This window comes from Acinonyx jubatus, chromosome F2 (genome assembly GCF_027475565.1).
Source record: "Acinonyx jubatus isolate Ajub_Pintada_27869175 chromosome F2, VMU_Ajub_asm_v1.0, whole genome shotgun sequence".
In the NCBI taxonomy this organism is placed as follows: domain Eukaryota; kingdom Metazoa; phylum Chordata; class Mammalia; order Carnivora; family Felidae; genus Acinonyx; species Acinonyx jubatus.
Genome location: NC_069394.1, coordinates 75,316,253 through 75,337,942, shown reverse-complemented (window position 1 = coordinate 75,337,942; position 21,690 = coordinate 75,316,253). Strand labels below are relative to the sequence as shown.

The 21,690-nt window shown below is 37.4% G+C and overlaps 1 protein-coding gene across 1 annotated transcript in view; it reads left to right on the top strand.

Moving 5' to 3' along the window:
• Window positions 1-21,690, top strand: part of RP1 (RP1 axonemal microtubule associated) — a 198,362-nt gene that overhangs the window by 109,866 nt on the left and 66,806 nt on the right. Inside the window, exons 7-8 of the mRNA XM_053208184.1 lie at window positions 3,375-3,526; window positions 6,823-6,901. Coding sequence (XP_053064159.1) covers window positions 3,375-3,526; window positions 6,823-6,901 — 231 coding nt within the window. The remainder of the gene's footprint in view (window positions 1-3,374; window positions 3,527-6,822; window positions 6,902-21,690) is intronic.

Sequence of the window (21,690 nt, the reverse complement as noted above, 5' to 3'; positions counted from 1 at the left end):
CTACTCTGTGTCAGCCATCCTTGCTGCCATGGCAGCCATTCGAGATTGCATCTCATTTGTAGTGTTTTTTAACTTCATCCTGACTAGATTTTACTTCTTTCATCTCCTCAGAAAGGGATTCTATGATGTTTTTCAAGCCCCAGCTATTATTTTTATTATCATGATTCTAAATTCTGGTTAAGATATCTTGCTTGTATCTGTGTTAAGTCGCTGGCTGTTTTTTCTTTTGGGGTGAATTCCTTCATTTCATCAGTTTGGAGGAAGAAAAAATTAATAAAATAAAAATATAAAAATTAAAAAATTAAAAACAAAAAAATCAAATAAAGGATGCAAGATCTTAGGTGGGTTTTGGTCTGGTTGTTGAAAGAAGTTTGATAGAATAGAGAGAAAAGGGAAAGAAAATAAAAAATAGTTTGAAAATTTAAAGAAATGAATATAGGAAAATAGAATAAAATGAAATGATAAAAATAAAATAGAAGTTGAAAAATTTAACAAATAAAGGGGTGTCTGGGTGACTCAGTTGGTTAAGCATCTGACTTCGGGTCAGGTCATGATCTCGTAGTTCCTGAGTTTGAGCCCTGCATCGGGCTCTGTGCTGACAGCTCAGAGCCTGGAGCCTGCTTCAAATTTTTTGTCTCCCTCTCTCTGCCCCTTCCCTGCTTGTGCTCTGTCTCTCATAATTTTTTTTTAAGGTTTATTTATTTTTCAGAGACAGACAGAGTGTGAGTGGGGGAGGGGCAGAGAGAGAGGGAAACACAGAATCCGAAGCAGGCTCCGGGGCTCTGAGCTGTCAGCACAGAGCCCGACGTGGGGCCCAAACCCACGGATGGCGAGATCATGACCTGAGCTGAAGTCGGATGCTTAACCGACTGAGCCACCCAGGCGCCCCATCTCATAAATAAACATTAAAAATAAATAAATAAAAAATTAAGAAGTAAAAAATGTAGTAGAAAAAAATTAAAGAAAATCTTCTTTGTAAAAATGGAAAATAAAAATAAATTCTTTCTTTCTGTATTTAAGAATAAAAAACAAATGAAAAAGAAAAACTGAATAGATGAACCAGCGAACAGAATGAAATATGAATGAAATTACATCAAACTTCCTTTGTAAGTCAAACAATGAAGCTCTTTATAGTCTGTAAACTATGCAGGCAGAGCGACTTGTGGTGTTCTTCTAGAGCATGCTTGGCCCTGTTGGGCGGGGCTTGGTGTAATAGCTCCGTTCTCCACTGAAAGGTGCTGCTTAGTTTTCTGATGGATTGTTATGGCTTGTGTAGGCATGTATGCACATGGGTAGAAGGGGTGAAAATGGCCATTACCCAGCTACCCAGTCTCCAGTATCAAAACTCTGTGCTTTCGCCGACAGGCAGTCAAGCATCCCTCCTTTGTCTCTAGCTTGGGTCCACTCCCTGCTTCTACACAGTCTGTGATCTACACAGCCTGCCAGGTGGCACCTCTCTCTCGAGTTATGTCTCAGTGGGTCTGTGTTTCCAAACCCCTCACTTCTGACGGCCCTGAAGCTTTGACCCACTCAGACCCCCTGAGGGAGGGTCTTGCTGAGCAATGGCTGGGTGTGGCCCGCCTCCAGGAATGTTTGGGTGACTGTGCTGCAGATGTCCAGAGATCGTGGCCAGGTGCCAGCCCGCCCCAGAACAATTTCATGCAGTTGTATGGCAGCGGCATTCCAGGGGTTATGGTGAATCACAACACACTTCTGGCACCAGGCTTCACCCTTAACATCCTTGTTCCAACACCAGTGAACGTGGCTGTTCTCTGGGGTCTGCTGGGCCCTTTTGCTTGTGGGGAGGCCACACGGCCTCTACCAAATGTCCTTCCAGCAGGGGAACTGCCTCTCCTCATGTGGCCTGTGGACCCCTCAGATCCTTCTATCTGCTCCTGGGGATTTCCCCTTCCCACCAGAGCTCTGGCAGGTGTCGAGCTGCAGAGTTTCAGACTCTGCATTCTCCTGTTTGTAGCATCTTAATGTTAAGAATTTAAGCCCTCTCCCTTTTCCTTTCTCCCTTTTTTCCTCAGTCCCTTGAGGCTCTTTCCAGTCTTTCTCTTTCTCTCCAGCTGTTTTCAAGGGGGGAATGCTTTTCCTGTACTCTCCCCCCATCTCCGTCCTCTCTCTGCAAGCAAAAACACTTCCCTGCCCTCTGTGGCTTTTCTCTCCCCCAGTTCACTTCTCCATGCTGCGTACCTGCTGAGTTCTGTGGTTCAAGTTGTGCTGATTGTTGTGTGAATCCTCAAATCAGTTTTCTAGGTGTGCAAGATTGGTTGGTGTTGATCTAGCTGCGTTTCAGGGACGAGAGAGCCAAAAACACCTTCCATGCAGCTCTGCCATCTTGGCCCCTCCTGGGTGCCGTTTAAATCCTATGGAGAATGTTTATATTTTTGCCTTGACAGGCCGTTGACCCCCTGGTTAGTTTCCACCTGTTCTGTGGGCTGTGGTTCCAATGTCAGTTTAGTTTTAAAAGCCTTTGTAGTGCTATTCATATCTGCCCTATATGTATGCTATTCACTGGTGAATCTGGGTCCTAGGTGGAGGTTTATCTGTTAGTTTAGATCTCAAGGTCTCTGGGACGCTGAAGAGGATAGGATCAGGGTCATGCATCTTTAGCTTAGGTGTGAGCCTGAGAGTTAATAAAGAGCTTTCGGGGTTTGCTTTTCTTCCATGACGCTCTTTGGTACTTTCGAGTTCCCTGGCTTCTAGTTTTGGGTGGTTAGCTGGTATTTTAGTTTTCCTGTTTGGATGTGCATTTATGCAGTCTTCCTATGTCCAGGGCCATGCACTGGTAGGACAGAAAGCAAAGAAAGCAGTGGAATTTGGCCTCCCTCTGCTGAAGCCCAGATCTTCTGAACAGGCAAAAGTTCTCCCGCAGAGTGTTGCTTCCTGTGTGCTGCTGTGCTCAAGCACTGGCATGTGAGAGAATGAAAGAATGAAAGAGAAAATCAAATAGTGCAAAATCTCTACTGTCTGTGTGTCTTAGGAACTTTCTTTCCTGTGTGTTAAGCCTGAGCACGAGGGCTCTCCTGGATTTCTTCGTCTGAACTCCAGTGCTTATTTCCAGGTTTTTGGTGAACTGAGTCCAGGATGGGAGATGCCAGAGGGCAAAAAATGACAAACATACTCTCACTTGGTACATCAAATTCTGGTCTTCTTCCTGAATCCTCCTGCTACGTTTTACTCTTCAGCATCTTCATATGGCTGCTTCTTGCATTTGTCAAGAGTTTATAGCTGTTTTCAGTGGGAAGGACTGCATACGGCGTGTTACTGCATTTTAACTGGAACTGAACTCTACATTAGGTGGAAGTAATTTTTCTCTCATATGAATAATTCTTGGCATATGAAGTTTATTTTTCTTTTCTTGCCAGTGACAGTATACGAAGTGCACGTGGCAACAGGTGAGCTTTGGAACGCTGGAACAGTAGCAAATGTCTACATTTCTGTCTATGGGGAAAAGGGAGATTCAGGATCCAGACAACTGTTTCGATCAAAGAGCTCCTTCAGTTTTTTAAGAGGACAAGTAAGTGATAAAGTCCTTTGATTTTTTTTTACATGTGGTAAAAAATAAATAAAAGTTACCATCTTAACTGTTTTTAAGTTCACAGTTCACTAGTAGTAAATGTATTCACATTGTTGCACAGTAGATCTCCAGAAAAGTTTTCATCCTGTAGAACTGAAACTCTGTACTCATTAAACAATTCCATATTTATCCTTCCCCTCAGCCCTTGGAAACCACCATTCTAATTTTTGTTTCTATAAATTTGACTACTGTAGATATCTCAAATAATTGGAATCATAAAGTAATTTTTTTTTCTTTTTAGTTTTAGGAGTAGAATGTAGTTTGTGCTCATCATTGGTGCTCATCACAACAAGTGCCCTCCTTAATTCTCATCCTCCATTTAGCCAATTTCCCCCACCAATCTCCCCTCAACACTGTTTGTTCTCTATAGTTAAGAGTCTGTTATGGTTTGCCTTCCTCTCTCCCTTTTTCTCTTCCCCTATAGTCATCTGTTTTGTTTTTAATTCTGTGTATGAGTGAGATCATATGATATTTGTCTTTCTTTGACTGACTCGTTTTGCTTGGTATAATATACTATACCTCCACCCACGTTGCTGCAAATGGCAAGATTTGCAAATAGCAAGAATAGAAATCCCAGAAATGGATCCACAACTATATGGTCAACTAATCTTCGACAAACCAGAAAGGAATATCCGATGGAAGAAAGACAGTCTCTTCAACCAATGGTGCCGGGAGAACTGGAAAGCAACATGCAGGAGAATGAAACTGGACCACTTTCTTACACCATACACAAAAATATATTCAAAATTAATGAAAGACGTAAATGTGAGACAGGAAACTATCAAAATCCAGGCAGCAGTTGACCTCGGCCAGAGCAACTTCTTACTAGACATGCCGCCGAAGGCAAGGGAAACAAAAGCAAACGCAAACTATTGGAACTTCATCAAGGTAAAAAGCTTCTACACAGTGAAGGGAACAATCAATAAAACTAAAAGGCAGCCTACGGAATGGGAGAAGGTATTTGCAAAATACATATCTGATAAAGGGTTAGTATCCATCATCTGTAAAGAAGTTACCAAACTCGACACCCAAAAAACAAATAATACAGGTAAGAAATAGGCAGAAGACAAACGGATGCTTTTCCAAAGAAGACATCCAGATGGTAATAGACACATGCAAAGATGCTCAACATTGCTGGTCATCAGGGAAATACAAATCAAAACCACGATGAGATACCACCTCACACTTGTCAGAATGACTACAGTTAACAACACAGAAAGCAACAGATGTTGGCAAGAATGTGGCGAAAGGGGAACCGTCTTGCACTGTTGGTAGGCATGCAACCTGATGCAGCCACTCTGGAAAACAGTATGGAGGTTTCTGAAAATTTTAAAAATGGAAGTACCCTGAGACTCCGCAATTGTACTATTAGGTATTTACCAAAAGGATACAAAAGTACTTATCTGAAGGGGTATATACACCCCAATGTTTATGGAAGCATTATCAACAATAGCCAGACTATGGAGAGAGACCAAATATCCATCAACTGATGGACACGTATATATGATGGAGTATTATTCAGCCATCAAAAAGAATGAAATCTTGCCATTTGTAATGACGTGGATGGAGTTGTCAATATATTATGCTAAGTGAAACAAGTCTTTCAGAGAAAGACAAATATCATATGATTTTACTCGTATGTAAAATTTGTTAACTAACTAGAATTTAAATAAAAACTTGAAATAAAAAAACTTTCAGAGATCTTTATTTCTTTGTTTGGTTTCTGGAATTTGTTTTGTTCTTTTGACTGGGCTATGTTTCCCTCTTTACATGCCCTGTGACCTTTTCTTGAGATTTGGCATTTGAAAAACTATCTTACCTAGTCTTAATGGACTGCATTGTGAAGGGAAGACCCTCACCCATGAGCCTGGCTGAATTTCCACGGACTCTCATGCTTTTTTGGACTGTATCTTTTTTGGGCTTGTTTACCTGTTTTTAACTCTTAATTTTCCTAAGCTGCTTGCTCTTTTTCCTCCTCCTGTGCTCATATTCTCTTGCACTCCATCCTGCTATACTTCACAACCTTTGTAGCTCTGACATGCCACAGTACTCTTCTCTGTTTTCATTGACTTCCAAAGTCTGCTGCCATTAGTACTTGAGTTAAGTGAGAGAGAATCGGTTCTCTGGGCAGCCCTCAGGGAAGCCAGAGTTTTGTATGCTTTGTCTACTCTTTTGTTTCTGTCCCAAGAGGATACAGGGTATGAAGGTTTCCGCCCTGTTATAATGCACTATGCCAAGTAAGGGGAAGGCTATGAGCATGCAAGAAGTCACAAACTTTCCTACCTCTTGATGGAGTCCCTTTTTTATTATGCATTGGAGTGGGTACTGAAGCTTCCCATCTGGTATCCAGGATTTGCACAGAAGTATTCTGTTATTGTCATTGTTAAAATGGTATCTCCATTGGGGAGGGAGGGCTTGGTTTTCTCTAGTCCCTCATCTTGGTGAAGTCATTTCCTATTGTCTGATTTTTAAATCTACTTTTATAATGTTAAATGAGGTTTACTGTTAGATAACAACTTTCTTAGAGAATGACTTCTAAGGATAAAGTAAAATTTTAGTGTGAAAATATTTCAATATGTATAACTTACTATCTAATGAAAACGTTATTTTTTGTTTCTGGGTTATTTTCAACTGATATGCTGCATCATATATTTTTCTTGCATTTTAACCTATATGTAATTATCTTAGATTTTATCAAAAGAACTCTGTACTCCTTACTTGTATCCATGTTCTGAATATGTAAACCTTTAGAGCACAAACATGAATAATTTTTATTGTAGCAGCCCATTGGGACTTCAGATACATGTTATAGATTTCCAATAATATTTGTATCAATATCCTAAAATCACTGTAGAAACATTATATTTGTCAATGGTCCATAAACATTGTTAAAAAATTCCATCCTGGGACAGGTAAGAGTTGGTTGTATTCAAAGGAATGACAACTTTTAGTATATTTTATAATTATTACTTTTATATTATTATTATTTGAAACCTGTATGTGTAGAGAGTCCCCAAATTTGTGTTTTCCTAATGAAATATTGGCAACAAAAAGACGTGTGGGGGATAGGTTCTACAAGTTAATATTGTTTTATCTTTAAATAGTTAAATTAGATTTGTGTGTTTACTAACTGCACCTGATTCTTTTCACAATTTTTAGTGTATCTTAATTTATAATCTTGTAACAAATCAGACTCATAATCCAGATATAGTTATCCTTTTTTTGATTTGTTACAGACTGACACCTTCTCCCTAGAAGCTGTGCACCTTGGGGATCTATATAAGATTGTCATAGGCCATGATGGACTTGGCCCGGGTAAGAGCTTACATTAGTAGATATGTAAGGTTTGATTCCTTTCTAGTCACGTACAACTCTGTACAAATTTGGATAATAATTGTAGGAAACTTATAATAAATTCATCTTTAAGTATTGGCTATCTGAAATTAAAGTACTGAACCCAAATGTTCTTTAAATTTTAAGTAGGTGTGCCTTTTTTTTAATGCCATAGGCTTGTCCAAGTGGATGCTCTGCCTAGAATGCTGGAAGGAGTGATGCATGAATGGTGGCAGAATGTGGGACTCACGTACTGTGGCACGTGGCCGCATTCTAGCTCTGGGATGGTACTTGTGGGCCGAGCAGCGGTGCCTGCCGGCAGTGACAGTCCATGGGGTGTCAGCATTAGTGCCAGCAGGCGCATGTCACATGTTAAGGAGGCTGTGTCGGTAGCAGGTTCTCAGCTGTGTTTTCCGCTGCCACTTTGCTTATGCTTCTTCCTCCGTCTTCCCATCAGTTCTGTGAGATGACCTACATCTTCCCAATAAGTACATTTTCTGTTGCTGTGAATAAAGAGAACCATAAGACAAACAGAGTCTTTACCAAAAGATAGAAGTACTAAAGTGTGCATACCACAAAAAGGATCAAAAATTAAAAAGCATCAAATAAGAGGGTAAACTCTTTTACTAAAAGGTAGCAATGCATGATTTTCAAAGTGTCTAGACAAAGTTTTCTTACGAATATGCTGAAAGTGTGTTTAAATAATTAGTGAGAGAATCAGCAAGGTGAAAAAGCTGGTTCAAAGGAGGTTGCATTCATATAGTCTGTGAAAACAAAAAGAACGGTGAATAAGATTGATAAATTAAAAATGCGGCTACTGTTCTCAGACAGTAAAAACATACCTATAGTGTTGTCTTCTCTCCTGGATGTAATTTGTTTATATTTTGACAAGACTCAAATCTTTTGCAGTTTATTTTCTTTCAGTTGATGGCTAATTTTATAATCTGGGCCCAGTCCATAGTCAACACTATGTTGTAGCATTACACTTCTGCCAGGAGTCAGATGGCTCTAAGGCCGATTTGTTAGACTGTGCTCTAGAACGACGTGAATAGGACGTGTTCGTGTGCCCAAGCTAACACTTACAGGTCAGCTGATCCAATATTGTAAATATTTTTGGTGGATCTGCTATGTGCAAAGTACTGTGCTGAATACTTTCTGTAGTAAATACAAGGGTGACCAACGTGGAATGCCTGCCCTTTAGTCTACCAAGAGCTAGCAAGATGATTTTAAATCCTAACAAGTTTGGGACAACACTTTGCTTCCTAATTTTAGTTGAAAGTCCTGTCTTTTTTTCCTCCAAATTCTGATTTTCTTAGTTTATCTAAATGGAATCTAAGTAACCGATATACCGTTGCTGTGACATAATGAAGAGAATATTAGAATGTTAGCCAGCAATGTAGATTTGAATTTGGGCCCTGTCATTTGTTGATTTTTTGATCTTGAGCGAATCCCTTGACCTCTCTGAGTTTCCGTTCATCCTCTGTAAAATGAGATGAATACCTCATATGGTTATTGTGAGGATTCTGTGAGGTTGTTTATGAATGGCAAAGCAGTATACATTTGACAGTGAATTGTCAATAGATAGTCACTAGAATTTCTTAAATTACATTTTATTTCTTAATTTTATTTTTATTTTTTAAAGAAAAGTGTGGGATTTAATCTTTACAGGACAGTGCAGTATATGAGATTCCACACAAAAGTAAGAAACCCACTAAGAGCAGAAGCTCCATGAGTTTGTACAGTTCACAATTGTTCAAGTAGAGGTTCCACACTAAATAACAAAACAAGTTTACAAAGAGTTCTTCGTAGAGAAACACTAACAGACTTACTCCAAATATTTGTTGTGTACAACAAACAACTTTATGCTTCAGCTGTACGATTTAAAAGTTAAAGGTTCAGGAGCACCACCCCGATATTGGGATGGATAGTCTTCAGAGGTAGTTTCTGGTCCCATATTTTGATTTGAATCACATTTTAAATACCAATTCAATATGTTGTTTTGTAAGATTAGTCCATTTTCTTTCATTTCCGCATTTTCTGTATGTATATTGTAAGAAGGAAACTAAAAACTCCTCTTATAATCTTGCTCCTTTCACTCCTCTCCACCTCTTTATTTTTACGGTCAGCGGTATTTATCTAAGAGCACTTGTGGGAGTTGGTGGTGATGGAAATTGGTAGGCTAAAAAGGATTAGAAGTCGCCAGCATTTACCTCTTTACTACATTTGGCTACTTCCCTTGGATTCATTCAGCCAACCTTTCTCAAGTCTTTGGTACATGCAAATTGCTGTCCTTGTTTTAGGAATGGAAAAGTGTCTCCTCCATATGTCCATCTCCGTTCTACCACCTTGGATATTTGGCTGTATAGTGTGGTGCTAATTCTGTAGGAAAATAGAACTTCAGTATCTACCAAGTCCCTGACCGCAGGTGGTTAAGGTGTAGTTGTTACTGTATTTGTTTTTATTTAAATTTTAGTTAGTTAATGTACAGTGCTATATTGGTTTCAGGAGTGGAATTCACTGATTCAACACCCAGTGCTCATCACAGGTGCCCTCCTTAATACCCAGCACCCATCTAACCCATCCCTTCACGCGTCTCCCCTGCAGCAACCCTCATTTTGTTCTCTATGGTTAAGAGTCTGTTAGGGTTTGTTTCCTTTTCTTCTCTTCCCCCCACCCTTCCCATATGTTCACCTGTTTTGTTTCTTAAATTCCACATATGAGTGAAGTCATATGGTATTTATCTTTCTCTGATTGATTTAACTGTTATTATTTATTTATGCTAAATAAAATATTTTGGCTCCATCCACATCATTACTAATGGCAAGATTTCATTCTTTTTGATGGATGAGTAATACTCCATTGCATTTATATGTGTGTGCGTGCACATGCGCGCACACACACACACATGCACCCCACATATTCTTTATCCATTCGTTAGTCAGTGGACATTTAGGCTCTCTCCATAGTTTGGCTATTGTTGATAATGCTGCTGTAAACATTGGGATGCATGTACCCCTTCAAATCTATATTTTTGTATCCTTTGGGTAAATACCTAATAGTGCAATTGTCAGGTTGTAGGATATTCCCCTATTTTTAGTTTTTTAAGACACCTCCATACTGTTCTCCAGAGTGGCTGCATCAGTTTACATTCCCACCAGCAGTGCAAGAAGGTTCCCCTTTCTCTGCCTCCTCGCCAACATCTGTTGTTTCCTGTGTTGTTAATTTTAGCCATTCTGACAGGTGTGAGATGGTATCTCATTGTGGTTTTGGTTTGTATTTCCCTGATGATGAGTGATGTGGAGCATATTTTCCTGTGTCTGTTAGCCATCTGGATGTCTTCTTTGGAAAAGTGTCTTTTGGGGCACCTGGGTAGCTCAGTTGGTTGAGTTCCTGATTTCGCCTCAGCTCTTGATCTTGCGGTTCGTGAATTTGAGTCCCACGTTGGGCTTGTACTGTCAGTGCGCAGAGCCCACTTTGGATCCTTTGTCTCCCTCTTTCTGCCCCTCCCCTGCTCATGTTCTCTCTCTCAAAAATAAACATGAATATTAAAAAAAAGAAAAGTGTCTATTCATGTCTTCTGCCCATTTCTTAACTGGGTTGTTTGTTTTTTGGGTGTTGAGTTCGATAAATTCTTTATAGATTTTGGATCTGTATGATCAGATCAGATACGTCATTTGCAGATATCTTCTCCCATTCCATAGGCTGCCATTTAGTTTTGTTGATTGTTTCCTTCACTGTGCAGAAGCTTTTTATCTTAATGAGGTCCCAGTAATCAGGTTTGTGACATGTCTAGTAAGAAATTTCTGTGCCAAGGACTAGGATTTTGATGCTCCTTTAGGATTTTGATGGTTTCCTGTTTCAGTTTATGTCTTTCATCCATTTTGAATATATTTTTGTATCTGATGTAAGAAAGTGGCCCAGTTTCATTCTGTCACCATCCACTTTTACTAACACCATTTGTTGAAGAGACTGTCTTTTTTCTATTGGATATTTCCTGCTTTGTTGAAGATGACTAGACCATATAGTTGTGGGTCCATTTCTGGATTTTTTATTCTGTTCTATTGATCTAGGTGTCTGTGTGCCAAATCCATACTGTCTTGACTACAGCTTAAAAATACTGTTATTTTTAACTTACATCCGTTTTATAATTCAAGAAGTAATAACATGCTAAGGATACTTTCTGAAATAGTCTCAAACTACTATTTCACTATGGCTATTACAAATTTTGTCTCTCAGAAAGTCTTAATTAGAATCTCCTTCAGAGAGTGATTTGTTTTAAAGAAAATTTTTTTAATGTTTATTTTTAAGAGGGAGAGACCGAGTGCGAGCAGGGGAGGGGCAGAAAGGGAGGGAGACACAGAATCCAAAGCAGACTCTAGGCTCTGAGCCATCAGCACGGAGCCTGACGCAGGGCTCAAGCCCACGAACCATGAGATCATGATCTGAGCCGAAGTCTGGTGCTTACCTGACTGAGCCACCCAGATACCCCTAGAGTCCTTTGTTTTTAAGAGGTGAAGAACACTGAAGTTACTTAATAAATTCTAGTAGACTTATGTTGCAGTGAAATTTGGCAACACTTGTTGAGTAACTTGATAAAATACTGTTTCTTGTCATAATCAAGGGTGAAGATCTCACTGGTTAAAATTTACTAGTAATCAAATGGTCTCATAATTTTCTTAACTTCCAGTTCTTTGAATAACATCTCAGAGGGAGCCTCTGTAGAATAAAAAGATATTATTTGATTAAAAATGATAAAATTTTTCAAAAATGTGGTAGCATTTTGTAGCAGAGAGAAGTTTACCCACAGGAAGAAATGTTGGAAGGGTAACGCACCAAAACAAAGACATATTTGTTTAAGTACCCTACATTATGTGAATATAATTCTTCCTTCTGTTAAGACTGTAAACTACACTGTATGAATATGTGTATTGCATGTTTACAAACTGCTATGCTTCTTTTTATGTGAGACTTAAGTTATCACAAAGCGTGTTGAAATTGTATTATGCTCTTTTGGGTGTGCGGCAGTAGGTTTTTTTTTTTAATTTTTTTTAATGTTTATTATTTAGTTTTTGAGAGAGACACAGAGTGCGAGTGGGGGGGGGCAGAGAGAGAGGGAGACACAGAATCTGAAGCAGGCTCCAGGCTCTGAGCTGTCAGCACAGAGCCGGACGCGGGGCTGGGACCCACAAACTGTGAGATCGTGACCTGAACCAAAGTCAGACGCTTAACCGACTGAGCCACCCAGGTGCCCCGTGGGTTTGCTTCTCTAACTTCCTAATCTCTGTGTAGTGGAAGCAACGCAATGTTTTTGAGGAAGTTGCTTAAGAAATTATCTAAAATGGATGGGTGAATTCTTTTTGAGGAAGTACAGGTGTGAGTTGGAGACAGTGCAATCTTCAGACTGCTGCAATCACGTGACTATCACAGTAACGTGAATCAAACGAATGTTTTGGGTTCCTAGTGCCTGTAAAAAGTATGTGGTCTTTTAAGTGTACAGCAGCATTATGTCTAAAAAATATGTGTACCTTAATTAAGCAATACTTTATTGCGAAAAAATGCTAGGTGTTATCTGAGCTTTCAGTGAGTTGTAATATTTTTTGCTGGTATAGGGTCTTGTCTCAGTGTTGATGGCCGCTGACTAATCAGGCTGCTGATGAGGCTGCTGTTGATGGCTGCTGAAGGCTGGGGCAGCCCTGACAATTGAAAAAAGTAAGACAAGGAAGTTTGCCACATCAGTTGACTCTGTCACAAATGATTTCTCTGTAGGATGCAATGCTGTGAGATAGCATTTTACCCCCAGTAGAACTTCTTTCAAAATCGAAGCCAGTTCTTTCAAATCCTGTTGCTGCTTTATCAACTAACTTTATGTAATATTCTAAATCCTTGGTAGTCATTTCACCAGTCTTGACAGCATCCTCACCAGGAGTAGATTCCATCTCAAGAAACCACTTGCTTTGCTCATCCACAAAAAGCATCTCCTCATCTGTGAAAGTTTTGTCGTGATATTGCAACAGTTCAGTCTTGCCTTCAGGCTCTACTTCTAGTTCTAGTTCTCTTGCTCTTCCCACCACATCTGCATTTACTCCCTCCACTGAAGTCTTGAACCCCTCCTTCAAAGTCATCCACGAGGATTGGAATCAGTTTCTTCCAAACTCCTATTAATGCTGATATTTTGACCTCTTCCCATGAATTACAAGTGCTCTTAATGGCATCTAGAATGGTGAATCCTTTCCAGAAGGTTTCCCATTTACTTTGCCCAGATTTTCAGAGGAATCATTATCTATGGCAGCTAGAGCCTTAGGACATGTATTTTTAAAATAATAAAAATAAAAATGAGTAATTCCTTAATACTGTAAAACAATTTTTTAAAATTAAAAAAGTGTTTAAAGAAAAAAATGTTATGATCATATCAATAAATGCATTAAAAATGATAAAAGTCAACATCTCAGAAACAAAAAGAATTGTTAGAAAACTGTAAGTAAAATGAAATATTCTTATTTTGATTAAAATAACATGCAAATGTGATTAAAATATATGCAAAACATGTAAAAAAAATAAAGTAATAAGACTTACAAGTTGAAATTGCCCCTTGGTTCATGGCTGCAGAATGGATGTTGTTTTAGTTGGCATGAAAACAACATTAATCTCATTGTACATCTCCATCAGGGCTCTTGGGTGACCAGGGACATTGCCAAGGGGCAGTAATATTTTCGAGGGAATCTTTTTCTGAGCAGTAGGTCTCAACAGTGGGGTTAAAAAAAAATTCCGTAAACCCTGTGACATACAAATGTGCTGTCATCCAGGCTTTGTTGTGCCATTTCTAGAGCACAGGTGGAATAGATTGAACACAATTGTGAAGGGCCCTAGAATTTTCAGAATAGTAAATGAGAATTTGCTTCAGCTTAAAGTCACCAGCCATATTAGCCCCTAACAGGAAAGTCAGCCTGCCCTTTGGAGCTCTGAGCCTGGCATTGACACCTCCTCTCTAGCTGTGAAAGTCCTAAATGGCATCTTCTTTCAGTATAAGGCTGTTTGATCTGCACCGCAATCTCTGGTGTAGCCATCTTCATTGATGGTCTTAGCCTGGTCCTCTGTATAACTTGGTGCAGCTTTCGCATCACTACTTGCTGCTTCACCTCGCACTTCTGTGTCATGCCAACAGCTTCTTTCCTTAAACCTCATGCTTCAGACTCTGCTTCTGCAGCTTCCTCACCTCTCTCAGCTTCACAGAATTGAAGAGAGTTAGGATTAGGATTGCTCTGGATTAGGCTCTGCTTTAAGAGAATCTTGCTGCTGGTTTGATCTTTTTATCTAGACTACTAAAACTTTCTTCACGTAAGCCATAAGGCTCTTTGCTCTCTTATCTGTCATTTATGTGTTCACTGGAGTAACACTTGTAATGTCCTTCAAGAACTTTTCCTTTGCCTTCACAACTTGGCTGTTTGGCTGCAAGAGGCCTAGCTTTGGGCCTGTCTTGGCTTTGGACATACCTTCCTCACTAAGGTTAGTCATTTCTAGCTTTTGATTGAAAGTGAGAGATGCTGACTTTTCCTTTTATTTGAACACTTAGAGGCTGTTGTACAGTTATTCATTGGCCTAATTTCAGGGTTGTGTATCTCAGGGAATAGGGAGGCTGCCCAAGGAGAGGGAGAGAGATAGAGGAATGGTCAGTTGGTGGAACAGAACACACACCTTTATCAAATGTGTCATGTGATATGGGCATGGTTAATAGTACTCCAAAATAATTACAGTAAACGTAAAAAATCACTGATAAGATATCACCGTAACAAATACAGTAATAATAAAAATTTGAAATATTGTGAGAATTATCAAAATGTTACACAGAGACAAAAAATGTGCAAAAACTGTTGGAAAAATGGTGCCAGGAGACTTGCCCAATGTGGGGTTGCCACAAACCTTTAATTTATAAAAAGCGTAGTATCTGTGAAACATAATAAAAAGTGAAGCATGGTAAAGTGATGTATGTGTATAATGCTTAATATAGACAGTGTTTTCTTCTTTATTTTTTATTAATTTTTAATTTTTTATTTTAGAGAGAGTGAGAGTGTGAGCAAGGAAGAGGGGCAGAGGAAGAGAGACAGAGAAAGAGAGAACCTTAAGCAGGCTCCATGCTTAGCATGTAGCCTGACGTGGGGCTTGATCCCATGACCCTGGGATCATGACCCACGCTGAAATCAAGAGTGGGACATTCAACTAACTGAGCCACTCAGGCACCCACAGAAAATATGTGCAGTTAATGTGGAGATGTACTAATTAATACTTATTAAATTAATGGAGATACCTGAAAAAAATCTACTTTCACCACTTTTATTCAACAAGTATTAAAAGTCGTAGCCAGATCAACTAGGCAGGAAAATAAATAAAAGGCATCTAAATTGGAAGGGAAGAAATAAAATGTCATTATCTGCAGATAACATAATGCTATATATAGAAACCACAAAACACTCCACGAAAAATTTGTTAACTGATAAATTCAGTAAAGTAGCAGGATATGAAATCCATATATGAAATTCTGTTGCATTTCTGTACAACTAATAAGAAACTTTCTGGCACACCTGGGTGGCTCAGTCGGTTAAGTGTCCGACTTTGGCTCAGGTCATGATCTCACAGTATGTGAGTTTGAGCCCTCAGTCGGGCTGTGTGCTGACAGTGTGGAACTTGCAGCTCGCTTTGAGTTCTAGGTCTCCCTCTCTCTCCGCCCCTCCCCCATCCCTGCTCACATTCTGTCTCTCTCAAATAAACATTAAAAAAAGAAGCTTTCAGAAAGGGAAATTAAAAAAAAAATCTCATTTACATTTGCATCAGAAAGAATAAAATATCTAGGAATTAATTTGATCAATGAGGTGAACGACCTGTGTGCTGAAAATCATAAGACATTGAAAGAAATTGAAGAGGACACAAATAAATGGAAAGATAGTCTATGTTCATGGATTGGAAGAATTAATTGTCCATACTGTTAATGTTAAAGTGTTCACACTATTCAAAACAGTCTACAGATTCAGTGCAATCTCTATGAAAATTACAATGGCATTTTTTACAGAGTAGAACAAAGAATCCTAAAGCTTGTTTGGAAGCATGAAAGACTCTGAATAGCCAAAGTAATCTTAAGAAAGAATAAAGAACCAAGTAATCTTGAGAAAGAACATCACACTTCCTGATTTTAAACTATAATACAAAACTCTAGTAATCAAAAAATTATGGTGTTGACATACATGAAACAGAATAGAGAGCCCAGCAATAAACCCACACTTATATGTTTAACTAATTTACAACAAAGAGGCAAGAATGTACAATGTGGAAAGGATAGTTTCTTCAGTAAATGGTTTTGGGAAAATTGGACTGCCACATGCAGAGGAATAAAACTGCAGCACTGTGTTACACCCCCCACCAAAAGTTAACTCAAAATGGATTAAATACCTGAATGTAAGACCTGAGACTATAAAACTTCTAGAAGAAAATATAGGTCTTAAGCTCCTTGACATCATTCTTGGCAAAGAGTTTTTAGATTTGACACCAAAAGCAAAGGCATCCAATGCAAAAATAAACAAGTAGACAACATCAAAATAAGCTTCTGCACAGTTACGGAAATCATCAAAAAAAAAAAGAAAGAAAAAAGACAACCTACAGAATGGAAGAAAATATTTGTAAATCATATATTTGCTAAGTGGTTAATATCTAAAATATACAGAGAACTTGTATAACTTAATAGCAAGAAAACAAAAACACAAACATCCAAAACCCTGTCCCCCAACCCAAAGAATGCAGTTAAAGAATGGGCAGAAGATCTGAAAAGCCACTTTTCCAGAGAAGTCACACAGATGGGCAACAAGTACATGAAAAGGTGCTCAGCATCAGTAATCATCAGGGAAATGCAAATCAAAACCATGCTGAGATACTACCTTACACCTGTTAGAAGGCTGGAAAGGATGTATAGGGGACCTTTATGCACTGTTATGAAAATGTTAAATCGGTATAGGTATTATGGAAAGCAGTGTAGAAGTTCCTCACAAAATGAAAATAGAACTACCATATGATCCAGCAATCCCACTTCTGAGTATATATCCAAAGGAAATGAATTTATGATCTCATAAACATAGATATACTCCTATCTTTATTGCAGCATTATTCACAATAGCCAATAAATACATGGATACCACCTATGTGTCCATCAGCAGATGAATAAATAGGTAAAGAGTTGTGGTCAATATATACAGTGAATATTATTCTGCCCTAAAAAGAAAATCCTGCCATTTGTGACAATGTGAACAAACTTTGAGGACATTATGCTGAGTGAAAAATGGCAGAGAAAGACAAATACTGTATGATCTCACTTATATGTGGAATATAAAAAAGCTGAAGTCATAGAAAGAGTAGATTGGTAGTTCCTAGGGGCTGGGTGGTGGGGAAAAAGAGATGTTGATCAAAGGGCACAAACTTCCAGTTATAAGAGGAGTAAGTCCTGGGGATCTAATATGGTAACTCTAGTTAATAATACTGTGTTATATAATTGGAAGTTTCTCTGAGACTAGATTTTAAATATTCTCACCATAACAATAACAAAAAATGTATGTGTGTGATGTGAAGGATGTGTTAACCAACTTTATGTTGGTAATTATTTAGCTATATATATATATATTAGCAATATATATATATTTAGCAATATATATATACATGTATATACGTGTATATATATATGTATACGTATATGTATATACGTATATATATGTGTATATATACGTATATATATATATATATATGTTTTAAGTCAATATATATATATATATATACGTATATATATATGTTTTAAGTCAATAGGCTGTTTACCTTAAATTTGCACAATATTCCAAGTCAATTATCTCTCGATAATCAAGTCAGGGAAAAAATAAGGTATGCAAGAAAGAAAAATCGAGAAAAATGAGAGAAAGAAAATATGAAGACAAAAATAGAAATCAAAGACTGAAAATAGTAAAACAGAATTGATGTCATGTATATGAATGGATTTCTATGGGAAAAAAAATATGAGCACTCACATAGGAAGATGACACTGAGAAGTGCAATGAAAATGTGAAGAAAATACATGTCAAAATAAGATATAGTGAATACAATACAAACACATATTGGATAAAAGTTTTGAGACTATTATGTAGTTTTGGATAAATAAATTTGAAGCTCCGCATGAACTGGATGATTATTTAAGACAAATTGACTCAAGAAATGTAGCCTAAGAAATTATGAATTACCCAAGAAGCAGATTTGACTCAATATTGACCAAAGAAAAAGTAGAAAATAATGGTAATCAATAATAATAAATTTTTTTAGAAGGCTAATCTCTTTCCAACACCTGTGTTTCTATTTGGATTTATCAGCACTTTCTCTGAAATGTCCATGCAGCAGACATTTTCAGTGCTATATAAAATGTTCCAGATTATGGAATTGGAAACTTGTGTGCAGACTTAATGATACTGAAACCTGAAAATGTACAGAATATAGAACTATGATTTAATGCTTCTTGCATTATCCTCTGTTACGTTCCCAGTATGGGCAAGAATGCCTGCAGACCTCAGGGGATCTATTCTAAAAGAATTCTTTTTGTTTACCATATTCATGTTTTATAATGTAAATGTAAGCAAATATTTTTATTTCATAATTTTTCCACATTTGTTTAAAAATATTTGCTGTGGTTTGAATGTTTGTGACCCCCCTCCCCGTTAAAATGTTGAAATCTTAAGGCCTTACGCAATGATATTAGTAGGTGGAGCCTGGGGGAGGTGGAGCCTTTAGGAATGCTCTTATAAAAGTGGCTCTAGAGAGAGAACCCTAGTGCCTTTCACCTTGTGAGGACACAGCAAGAAGGCGCTAGCTGTAAACCACGAAGAGAGCCCTCATCAGGTGGCTATGCTGGTGTCTTGATCTTGGACTACCCAGCCTCCAGAACTATGAGAAATTAATTTCTGTTGTTTATAAGCTAGCCAAGTTGTGGTATTTTGCTATAGCAGTCCAAGCAGACTAAGACAGTATTTTAATTAGACAGTTAAATTTCTCATTTCCCTTTCCTCTACATATTCTAATAAAAGTGACATGTTGCTCCTGAGGATTTTCGTAGTTACGCCATGTCCTGTGTCCCATGGTGTTCATTCTCCAGAAGAACAGTTGTAGTTCAACCTTACTGATAAATGTATGTGAGGATATCCTAAGTTAAATGTGTACAAAATGAATCAAGAAGTATAATAAAAGAATAATACATAACAACTAAATAGGGTTCATGCCCAAAATTTGAAAGATAGTTCATTAGAAAATCTATTAATTAAATAACATCACTTCAGAAGGGTAAAGTAGAAAAATTGTTAACAGCCCAATAATACTATTATTAAAAGTTCTTTGAAAATTTGGAACAGAAAAAATATTTTAAAATAATGTAACTCAAGACAATTACTTAATAAACAATGGAATTCAATGAAGTGGAACAACAAAGATGTCCTCATTATGAATATAGGCATTCTTGGAAAGCATTATAATATGTTTTCTAAAACAATTATAATTTCAGAAAGGAGAAGGCAGAATTATTGCCTACAGGTGATAGACATGTCCATTAAAATGCGAGGAGTATCAACTGAAAATAAAAAAAAAATAAATAGAATTTATAAAGTGACTAGGAATTAAATCAATATATGATAACTTGAGTCTTGTTTTCTTAAATAGAAAATACAAGATATAAAAGATCTTAGAGTGGCAGCAAAAAATATATATTTAATATATATGTAATATTTATATGTAATAATTAGCATCAACAATAAACAGTATATTCCCATCTGACTTATTAGACTTGCCTTGTCTGAAAACCATATAGAGAGGTAATAGAAGTTCTAGCCAAGAAAGTGTGATTTATAGGTCCTGTTTCAGATTAAGTGAACCTATTTGTTCTTTACAGATTAGTTACCAGTGATTGATCTCAGCTAGTTTTGTAATCCATTTCTTGGTGTTGATACTGCAGTAGCATTATGTGTGGGGTGTTTTTGTTTTTGTTTTGTTTTAGAAGTTTTTATTTATTTATTTATTTATTTATTTATTTAGTTAGTTAGTTAGTTAGTTAGTTATTGGTGAGGGAGGTGAAGGTTTCGTGCTTCCATATATTTAGTTTAGGTCCTAGCTGTGTCTCTGGTGCGTTGGCTGTAGAAGGAGTTGAGAATTTTGTTTGATGAGCCAAAGTGCACCAGGTCTGTCCATTTGGTTAGCAAAAACAATCTGCTGTGAGATTCATTTTACATAAGATCTAAGACTACAATGGAGAGAATCTGCTGCAATGGTGTCTTATAGAAAGACTATGGTTTACTCCAAAATCAAATGAGGAAATAAGTGAGTTGGGGAGAGATGGGGATAATAATACAGATACACCTACTGATTTTGATTAAGAGCCATCACAGACTCAGGTAGTACAATTAACCTAAAGTAAATCATTAGATAGCTGACGTCCTTTTTCTATTTCTATCTGAAATAAGCTAGTCACAAAAGGCCACATATTACATGATTCCGTTTGTGTGAAATCTTCACAATGGGCAGATCTTCTTAAAATGAGGAAGTAGATTAGTGGTTGCCTAAGTCTAGCAGAGGGGAGGGGATGGATGGTTGGTAGTGGTAGTGAATAGCTACAGACTTTCCTTTGGGGTTGATGAAATGGTACTGAATTTGGGTTATGATATGACAACTATAGATATATTACCAACCACACAACCTCAGAACTCATTTAAACAGGTGACCGTTATGTATGTAAATTATTTCTCAATAAATCTGTTAAAATTACAATGTTACTAACTTGGAAAAATTTAAAGGATTTAATAGACTGTAGCATTTTGAAATAGATTAACAAGGAAGACTCTCACATTAAAATGCATGAGGATAATTTTTAAACATACTTTAGTGAGTGTTACTAGGCAGTTTCGTGAATGTCACTAGAAAAATGATCAATGGATATTAAAAAAGCAATTCAAAATGACTCAAAATAAATTTTTATTATTCAGAAAACAAAGTTAAAATAGTTAATTATAAACTACATTTTTAATTAAAACATTTTTTTAGTATAATTGACACAGTGTTATATTAGTTTCAGGTATACAACATGGTGATTTGACAAGTTATAGATTATACTATGTTCACCACAAGCAAAACTACCATATCTATCCCATTATATCACTATCATTGACTATATTCCTTATACTGTGTCTTCTTTCCTGTGACATATTCGTTCCATAACTGGAAGCCTGTTACCTCCTCTCTTCTTCACCCATTTAGCCCAATACACTCCTTCTGGTAATGACCAGTTTGTTTTCTGTACATATAGGTCTGATTCTGCTTTTTGTTTTATTCATTTTTTGAATTCCACTTATGAGTAGAATAATACGGTATTTGTCTTCTCAGTCTGACTTATTTCACTTAGCATAATACTCTCTAGATCCATTCATGTTGTCTCAAATGGCACAATCTTGTCCTTTTTTATGGCTGTATAATATTCCTGTGTGTGTGTGTGTGTGTGTGTGTGTGTGTGTGTGTGTGTGTACGTACATATACATACCACATTTTCCTTATCCATTTGTGTATTGATATACACTTAGGTTAGTTCCATATCTTGGCTATTGTAAATAGTGCTGTGAACAATAGGGGTGCATATATCTTTTCAAATGGATGTTTTAATGTTCTTTGTGTAAATATCTAGTAGTGGAATTATTACATTGTATGGTATTTCTATTTTTAACTTT